This window comes from Anguilla rostrata, chromosome 6 (genome assembly GCF_018555375.3).
Source record: "Anguilla rostrata isolate EN2019 chromosome 6, ASM1855537v3, whole genome shotgun sequence".
Classification (NCBI taxonomy): Eukaryota; Metazoa; Chordata; class Actinopteri; order Anguilliformes; family Anguillidae; genus Anguilla; species Anguilla rostrata.
In genome coordinates, this window is record NC_057938.1 from 36,315,847 (window position 1) to 36,325,759 (window position 9,913).

The 9,913-nt window shown below is 47.5% G+C and overlaps 1 protein-coding gene across 5 annotated transcripts in view; it reads left to right on the forward strand.

Moving 5' to 3' along the window:
• Positions 1–2,257, forward strand: part of LOC135257040 (transcription factor IIIB 90 kDa subunit-like) — a 56,919-nt gene extending 54,662 nt beyond the window's left edge. For 4 of the 5 annotated variants that reach the window (XM_064339424.1, XM_064339425.1, XM_064339427.1 and 1 more), the window contains 2 exons: positions 227–476; positions 620–2,257. In XM_064339424.1, the coding sequence (XP_064195494.1) occupies positions 227–476; positions 620–660 (291 nt within the window). In that variant the 3' untranslated portion in view covers positions 661–2,257. The remainder of the gene's footprint in view (positions 1–226; positions 477–619) is intronic. The other variant, XM_064339426.1, reaches the window with a different exon arrangement.
• Positions 2,258–9,913: the final 7,656 nt, after the last annotated feature.

The window sequence follows — 9,913 nt, forward strand, 5'->3', positions numbered from 1 at the left end:
GGAGGATATTTTTCATGTACTTCCCATCACATAGTAGAAAGTAATCGCTAGACAGTACGCAGTATGCTTAGTAGACATTACATATTTTGAGGACACAGTAGTTAGGAGGCTGACTCGGACGCAGCCCCTTTGAGCAGGGGTTGAGGTTACCAAGCAGCCAGTGCAGAGGTCAGAGGTCAGCCAGCAGAGGGGTTGGAAGGAAGCCGGCCTGTGTCTGTGCTCGCAGGGGCGTACGGGGGGCATACAAAACCGCCATCTCACGCCCCGCCGCCATCTGCTCCGCCAGGCCGCCCTCGCCAGCCCCCCGCCCACGCCCGCTCCCGAGCCCGCACCCGTGCCTGTGCCTGTGCCCGCTGGCCCCTCGGTAACAGTGGTGGTGGAGACCGGGCCGGTGGTGTACGAGGAGGAGGCAGAGGAGGAGGAAGAGGAGGCTGAGGAGCCCTGTGTCAGCGCCATGGAGCTACTGGGGAACAACGGTAAGTGGGGAAAATCACACACACGCAATACACACGCGCACACATACACACGCGCATGCGCGCACATGCATACGCACACAAACGCATGCGCATGCACACACGGTACAGTGACATTGACATCTCTGTCTCCCTCCCGCTCTCAGATTACGGGCATGAAGTGGACGAGGAAGAGGAGGGGCTGTAGCGGTCGGCCGTGTCCCTGTACCGGCCCTCTGCGACGCACTGACCTGGCTTCCCCCCTGGTCCTCAGGGAGCGGGAGTCACTGCTGGAGGAGACGGGAGGCTCAGTGAGCCCAGGGAAGAGGCCTGTGAAGGGGCGGAGCAGCTCGGGGGAGGGGTCTAACCATACCAATCAACACCAGCTTCTGGATGACACGGGCTTCAAAGAGACCAGTTATAACAGCCGTGCCGCTAGCCGGCTCATTAGAGTTCTCTGAGCAGTCACTGTGAACACTCCCTACAGCCGCTGTGTGAAAGTGTCAGCGCTGACCACGCCCTGGTGGTCTCATTCACAGCCCAGACGGACATTAGTGAGCTCTTCTCCAGGGCTGTTCAAGGTGCCTGTGAACAGGAAGGGGAAGGGGGAATTATAAGCTGATTTGCTCACCCTATGGTGAGGCTGAGATTGTATTTTTGACTTGTCACTAGATTGTTCTTTGTTCACCACATCTACTTTTCTAGGATAGGTATGGCTTTAGCTGGAAGTAGGCCTTTGGCCACCCTCCCACCTTTCAAGACAAGGTGTACAGCCCTATTGCATCACTAGACTGCTAACTCATTAGTTCTGTATGTGAAGTGCAATTGGCACGCCTTACGGGTAAGACTCTAGACCAGGGATCTGAAACTCAAATCCTGGAGGACTTTGGAGTGACTGGTGGTTTTCATTGTGTGCAACAACTTAAGTGCTTTTCTGTGGCTTTTCTGTAGATAATTACAGTAGGATTCTCTCGCTCTCTCTCTCTCTCTCTCTGTCTCTCTCTCAACACACCTTGCATCCACAGCATCAATTAGCTGCTGATTGGAATTAAATGATGTCAACCTGCAGACACTGCAGCCGTCCAGGACTACAGTTTAAGATCCATTGCTGTAAACCCCCGAACGCACACAATATCAACGGCAGCTCCAAAGGCATCCAGCAAATTAATTCCCAAAGTAGTGTAGCTGCTCGAAACAGAGCTTTAAATCATGAAGTCTGACCAATAACAGGGCATCTGTTTAATCCTGGTTTCTGCACGATTCATATGCCTTTAAGCTCCAGAACATAGCTAGCTCTCTTAGCTTTAATGGATTTGTGTGGTTTTTTTCCCCATATTCTTCTATTTCCTATTTAACTACAGAAGTGAGACATCCTGTATGTAAATCTTTTGGCATCGGGTATGTATTTCAATGTGTACAGACTGAAGGACTACAAAAAAAGGTTTGTTTAGCAAAACAAGTATCCTGTATATACTAATGTACATGTTAATATCTTTGGCTGTACTGTTTTAGGATTGTATGTTTTTTGTATTTGTGTGTTTAGTTTCTTCTGGAACATTCCAAAATTTCAATGGGCATTTTATCCGTTTCCTTATCTCAGCAGGAGCATTCTCCTCTGTTTTAAACAATCTGGTTTTTAAGACGATGAACGAATGCATGATTGTACATATTTTAATGACCCCGCGCTTTGACTGTGCAGCGGGATTGGCCGCACACCAGCCCATTCCTTCCGTTCCGATTGGGCGGCCAGCCTGCTGTCGGCGACGTCCGCCAATGGCATTTTTAGTAAAGTTCCATTCCAAGCAGTCTCGTTGGGGTGTGTCTTTCTTTGCGTGTGTTCTTGTATATCTCGATGGGAGTAGGCCGCTCCGCCCACTGGCCTGGGTATCCCCTGCATTTCGTCCGCTTCCTGTTTATTAGCGAGGGCCCTCCATTGCACGTTTTTGGGAATTGTATTCTTTACGCTCTCTCACTGCTTTCCTGGGTTTGATGGGAAATAAGGGAGTGATTTTAGCCCCACAATGCAATTTTGTTGCGGGTTTTTTTATTGCACCTTTGAAATGAATATTGTTGAGCTTTTTTGTGGGGGTTATGGGATACTGCATGTATGTCTGTATCTTTATCTCTCTCTCTCTCACACATACAGGGTCACACTCGTTTTCATACACACACAAACACAGCCGGTTTCTGGTCGTTTGTTTTGCTGCTTCATTGGAGTGATTCGTTTTGATGAAGTGCAAACATTAGGGATAAAATGGGAGCACTGTGGAAGTGAACTGTGAGGGCGGCTCCCAGAAATAAAGAGAGAGAGAGAGAGAGAGGCGCATGATGGACAACTGCTGTCACCCTCCGAAGATTATCCTGCAGATTCTTACGTGATAAAGTTCCCCGGGTAGGGCTAACCTCCCCTTAAAAGAAAATAAAACATCGCAGGAGAAAGCGGTAAAACAACATCTCTCGTTATTCTTTCACAACGTCGGAAGAAAACCCGTTTCTGAGCACTCGCGGATCTCCCCGTTCAAGGAGCGGCGTGACACCGCAAACAGCCCGTCACAAAAATGATGACATAATCGCCGCCGCGGGAGACGGGGAGAGAGAGGCGTCCGTCATCCGGAGGGGGCGGGGCGGGTACCCGGGGGGGACGTACGGCCGGAGGCGTTTCAGTGACGCGGCCGCCCGTTGCTGGGGGCTCTGGTCCCGAGTGCAGTGTCCACCGGTCGCTGCCTTGTCCCAAACCCCCGGCATGCTGCAGCAGCGGGTCCTCTGCAAGGGCGGGGGCGGGGGGAGGACTCCTCTGCCGCAGTCTTATGAGAGCACAGTCTTGTCAATCGAGGGTACGCTTCATAATATCCGCAATCCCAAACGCCAGAAATCTATTTCTCACATAAGCTGGAGGACCTGCTGTAATATTTCCAAACATATCAGCTGTTGCCTTTCACGTGTGTAATATTGTGCATCATACTTGTGCTTTCTGTAATATTTGTATCTGTGAAAGTTGCACGAATAGCTTTTAAGACTCGCCAGTGAGTACACGGTTAACGTGTGCGCTGAGATACAGTTGGCTGGTATGACTGGTCTTTCTGGTCTTGCGTGACAAATTGAGTGATTCTCTGGTGTCCCTCGTGGGAAATAGAACACTGACACCACACCTGTTCAAAAAAGTAGTGCAGTGCAACAGAAAAGTTGATCCCGACTTCACAATGCACACATTGTGTAAAGCCCCGAGCCACCCCCAGCATGTTGTTTTTCATTCGATGAGACTGTGTAGTAGATCATGATCAGCTGATACGTGATTAGTGTTCTGGCACAAAATGGCTGCCATGTCTCACCCAGGTGGGTGTTACACGTAGGTGGTGGTTGAGATGAGCTTCACCCCTTTGCTGTAATGCACTTTTAGAGAGTGACAGAAAAGACATTATATAAATGCAATCCATTATTGTTCCTCTGTGTCCTGGGTTGTGAGGGAGCTGCGTTAGAACTCGCTGCACTCATTCAGCTGGTTCCTGACAATAAAATTCAGTTTAAAGGGTGATGCCAGACATTTTGACTCAATCATTGCTCCTGAACTTTGAGGCTTCGAAAGGGCCATCTTTGGGGTATGTACAATCTGCCGAACCCTGAACATTGGCCAAATTTTGAAAATTCTAAATACCAGGAACCAGCTTCAGTCATTATTTATATTAGTGAAGGAATTATGCAAACTTGTCTGGATGCGGGGAAGGGGGGGTCAGGTGGCAGGAGGGGGATTATCATCTCTAGAGCAATATAGGGTTTGAAGCACTTGTGGTTCAAAACTGAAGTCAATGCAAAGCCATAAGGGCAAGTGGCTAAAGAAACTCGAAAAATCCCCTGAGGCCAGATTTATAGGAGATGCGAAGGCTGTGGTCTGCTAGCATGCCCCCCCCCCCCCCCAATTCGCACCCCCAAATCCATGTTCCCTGCCTCAGCCTCGTGGATGGGGCACAGAGGCGTATTTAGACAGGTTACAGTGTCAGGGGTCGTACAGCAGACCCAGCTCCAGTGCTCCATGGTCAAAGGTCATGGATCACGCTGCAGGCCAGAGGTCAGAGGTCACACAGCAGCCCCAGTGCCACAGGTGCCTCGGACTCCTCAGCTCTCGTTTCACCGCAGCGGCGACTCGTAGCGCCTCTGCTAAATGACGGGCGGCGATCCGTGGAGCGCACGGCGTAGCTCTCACGTAAGGAGAGCGCTCGTCTCAGAGATTACAGCGCGGGGCTGACCTCGACAGAATTACAGAAGCCGCTCGCCGCTCGCGAGTACGCCCTCCAAGCCCTGCGAGGTTGCCGCGGCGCCCGGAGGCCAGCGCGGGAGGGGCGTCGCGTTAATGACAAACCGCCTCTGCGAGCCGCCGCCGCGAGCGCTCGACGCTAAAAGGCGAACGGACGGCTCTCGGCGCGCTTATGATCTGGGCACTCTGCAGCTCGTTAAGCTCTTTGCTCTGCTCTGCCCGGGAGGACGGCGGAGGGGGGGTGGCCGTGGGGGGAGGAGGGGAGGGGAGGGGAGGGGAGGGGGGACGGGGGGGGGTGGGGTAGCGGTTATTCACTGCCGCCGGCGCTGCCGGGCACCGTGGCGCGGAGGCGGGCTTTATAAAGAGCGACAAACGCGGCGCGATGATCGAGCGCCTCAGAAGCGGCTCCTGAAGGCCGGGCGCCAACCTTCAGCGCTCGCTATCGGTCATCGGCAAATCGCTCGGAGGGAGGCGGAGCGCGCGGAGGCGGCTGAGACCCAGCGCCGCGTCGCGCGCCCGCATGCTAATTAGACTCCTGCTTTAGACGACGGGTATGGAAATGTACTTTCCTCCTGTCTCGTTCCAGCGACCTGGACCGGTCTGTCGCATCCACGCCGTGTATTTGTTCTGGGCGGAGTCTCTTTTGGAGGGCGCGACTCGCGCAGGAAGAACGCCGCGGAGCGCCTCGCAAGCGGATGCGAATCGCACGTGTCGAAACAGAGCCGCGCTCGTCACGGAAACGAGGGCCGGCCGCTGTTCGTGGATCTCGCTCTGCCGCTTGCTGTCAAGGCAACCATTAATCTTGAATCCTTTTCTGTTTTTTTTTTATTATGGGTTTGCATTCGGAAATTCTGCAGAGACTCTTTTAACTTGTGTGGGCAGATCGTGTGAGTTTTTTTTAATGCAGCTTAACGCCCCCTTACTGCCATCGCTTATTGACTATTAAGGCGTGGGATGTGCAGTAGCCGCCCATTTTTCAACAAAAGCGCTTGGCAGAGCCCCCCTGCTCTTATGCCTAATGCACTCCCTGATGTCTTGTTCTCAGTTCCCATTGTGTGTTTATACAGCTATTATTGAAGTAATTCAGGTATTTCTTCAAGGCTGCGTCAGCAATAGCAGTAATACTGTTATTATGTCATTGGTAATCACCATAATGTATATATAATGTACAGTATATATTTTATTGTACATTGCACTGAAATAAATCCACTGTAGGCTATACAGTGTCCCATTTTAGATATGCTTCCATGTACTAGTTTGTTAAATAGCCAGTGCTGTCCAGCCTGTTAGGTAAAGTTGTTCAGACAGTTCTTCGAGCTGGTGGTCCTCGATCAGTGTTGGGACACTTTAGGGGGATGAAAAAAATAGAAGTGAACCCCAGCCTTAACATCTCAACCATACTGTGCTCCATAGTGCAAAGGATTGAACTGCATTGCTACTACTATCCAGTGCCAAAAACAGCATTATATATGACATTGTTGTTGTGTTATTTTCTCCATGACTGTACATTAATCCACATCCACATTTGGGGCCAGATTTGCTAAGCCCTTTATCATGTGCAAAACCTTTCAGCACATGCAAAACTAACAAAGCATCCATTGATTGGTGCAAAACAAGCATCATAACCAATGATTGGTTATTCATTTTGCATGCGCTAAAAGGTTTTGTCACATGCTAAAGGTCTTAGTAAATCAGGCCCATGGTTAGTAATCATGGACCTTTCTTTCTTTACAGTCCAAATGGAAATGGCTTTTTCTGAGAAATCAATTCAGCCTCATTTTTAAGCTCATTTTGAATCTTAATAAAAAGCGAGCTGAGGGCTCCTCCCGGATCAGGTCTGGTTTCTGTTACTGTTGTGACTATTCAGCAGTATTTGACTGGTACGTAGATTGTGCACATATTACCCTTCAAGCTCCCGAAAGGGACAATTAGCAGTTAGAAGGTTCCAAGGTTCGCCTGTGATTAAACACCAGCGTTGTAGTGTTTAATCACAGTTTCAGGGAAGCACCCTGTTTGACTCCAAAAGCCTGGTAAATAATATATTTGTTGGCATTTTGGCAATGTGATCAGTACTGTTGTTTCTCTTACTGGAAATAAGCTTGGAGGTAGTCATACAGGACATATTGTATATTGTTCACATCATCCACTGAAACAGCTTCGGGTTCTTTGATTTCAGGCACAAATAGGGTACTTTACTCAAGGCTACAACAGCAGCACCCTGCCTGGAGAAGTCAGCCAGTAATCTGGGTCTTTACCTCTGCCGTGTCACACTGACATCATTTTGTGGCATTTTATTAGCATTCTGTGAGAAGTTTCACTTTCAAAAAAATTGTTTCAATGAGATCCCCCCAACTATTTAGTTGTCCCCAACTAAAGTACTGCTTCTTGGATCATTGATACAGTACATAGACTACAGTGATACCAGTGGAATTGAAGTGGGCAAGCAGGGGTCAGATAGCATGGGGTAAATGGACTACATATTTTACCTTAAGTCTACCATTACTGTGTGGTCAGTACATTGTACCTGGAAGTCTTAGGTTCAAATTTCTGGTGTGATAGAGTTCCAACACCTCTGAGCAACATACAGCACATAAACTTGATTCCAAGGGTAAACCCAAAATGAAAATCCAAAGTCCAACCAAAAAAGTTAGTTGGCAGCGCTGTGTAATGCTTGTATTTTGAACTGTTTTTTTTTGTACTCCCACTCAAGATAAAGACAGTATTCTGCAAGTGTGTTGACAAAAGGTGCTCCCACGCTGAAACACGCCCTCAGAATGACACAGAAAGACTAAATAAAGTGGCCCTGTAACCATTAAGTTTGAGATAGTCTTCCCAGATTCTCTTGTATACTCCACTTCAGTTTCAGTTAAATGGCGAAGCCCTGTTAATTATCCCACTGAACGTGTGCTTTGCCACTTATACCTGAGGGAGTTGCTTACCCGTGAAGCATGTGACTTCCTGACGGTCACCGTGGAATACACTGTCAGACAGCAGTCTCGGGTTCCTCCTCTCCACCCGTCAGTGTCTTCTTGCCTAATTAAGGCTGAGGCTGGAGGAAAAGCCTCGGACCTGCTCAACATTTAACACACGCACTTGCTGTCGGGCGGTACGTCCAAAAGCAATCGTTCCAGTGTGAGGGAGGTGAATTTGTATCATTGCCTCTATGATACATTTTAGGATGGGAACAGATACCTTCAGCAAAACAGCTGTGTCACAAGTTACTGAACCCATCTTTATTCAAATGAGCAAAAAAAGGCTGTTAAATAATGCAGGTAACAAGTTATAGTCTATGCCAAAAAACTGGGAAAATGCTATTTTTCTTTTGAAATTTTTTATGCTAAAATATTACTTGTTAAACAAAAAGATTTTCTTTAGGAAGTAATATTTTATTCCAAAAAGATATAGGATAGAATAACTTTATTTTTCCCAGGGGGAACTTAGCCGACAGAAATTAAAAAACAATTTACATAAATTACATTAAGTAATAAAATGACAGAAATTTAATTTAGATTCCCAAATTACATTATGGTTATTAAAAATTAGAAATGAGAAATTCTATTAAGAAAATTGTAGTAAGAATGCCCATACATAAATTTCATAGTACTTGCATAAATTACTTAAAATTAGGGAATATATATACATTTTAGAGCCCACTAAATCTGAAAATTCTATTAAACATTAGTAAATTTGTGTCACTGATGAGGCAAACAGATATTAGCTGTTGTGCTTTTTGTTTTAAAGGATAGAGACCTCAGTCTTCTTCCTGATGGCAAGATCTCCAATAAGTGATTCAGAGGATGCGAGTGAAGGATTCAGGGGATGAAAGGGTAGGATTCAGGGGATATGTGGGAAGGATTTGGGGGATTTGTGGGAAGGACCATCTCCATTAATTGCTCCTCAAAAAGTTGTTTCATGTGTAACACAAGACCATGGAGACATGGCACAGAAGAGGCAACCAGCAGTTGTAATTGGGTGAGGCGGGCAGGGGAGGTGGGATGGGGCTGGTAGGGGATAAGTTGGCTTCACTGTCTGCAGTGGAGAAAGAGTGAATTTGTTTTGGTGAAAAGAACTGCTAGTCTGAGAAACTGAAGGCTTTCTGTAGTGAGGCAGCTAATTATCTGAACGGGCTTCAGCTGTCTTTCTGACCCTCAGATAATTGGCTGCCTGATTCAATAATTAGCCCTTGCAGAGCTGTCCAGATTTGAGTGTGGAGCTGGGGTGCTGAAGTGGCTTCTGGTCCCACTGGTGCTGTCCAATGTGCTGAAATGCTCTGCAGGTCAATGTGGCAACAGGAGTCAACGGTGCCTGTATGTCTGCTTTAGAGATGTGAAACTCACAACTCTCCAGCTTGACATAAAGGTGATTTTGTAGCAGTCTTTGCAACTGACATGCTGAACGTGTTGTTTGGGGAACTCAAAAAGTTAAAGATGTCATCGAGGTAGACGAAAACAAAACAGTCAATCATGTCACTGAGTACATCATTTACCAGTGTATGGAAAATTGGTGAGGCCAGATTTGATCACATGGTACTCATAGTAGCTGGTTGAGTTGCTGATTGCTGTCTTTCAGTCGGCCCCTATTGTAAATAGACCAGGTTGTAGGCATTGCGAAGGTCCAGCTTGGTAAAGACGATGGCACTGTGAGCTGCTCGAAAGCTCATGACATCACAGGGAGTGAGTACTGATTCTTTATGATGATCTTGTTTAGTCCACAGTAGTCATTGCATGATTGTTTAACAGCTGTCATTTGAGAATTTGTGGCCTTTCTGTTAGCTTGAACGAGTCTGCCCGTTGTCCTCTGACCTCTCTCATTAACAAGGTGTTTTAGACCACAAAACTACCGGTCACTGGATTGTTGCGCATGAAAAACACAGGAGGGCAGCTGTTCCTGAGATGCTGGAACCACCACGCCTGGCACCAACAATCATGCCACGGTCAAAGTCACACTTCAATCATGCTTAGATCCCCCAGTAACATTTTGGTTGTTCAATAACTAAACCGCTTCACCATGTCTTCCCCATTCAGTGAGCTCAATAATGTTGGGGACAAAGACTTTCATGTGCTTCACGTGCAGCTTTTATAGAAGGGTATTAATATGCACCTTGGTTTCACGGTTTGTAGTATCTAGACTTTTTTTAGTATCAAGACTTTTTATTGCCTTGTCAACATGAGGACCAGAGTTCTGCCAATGAATGTCAAGGAACCCATTATGA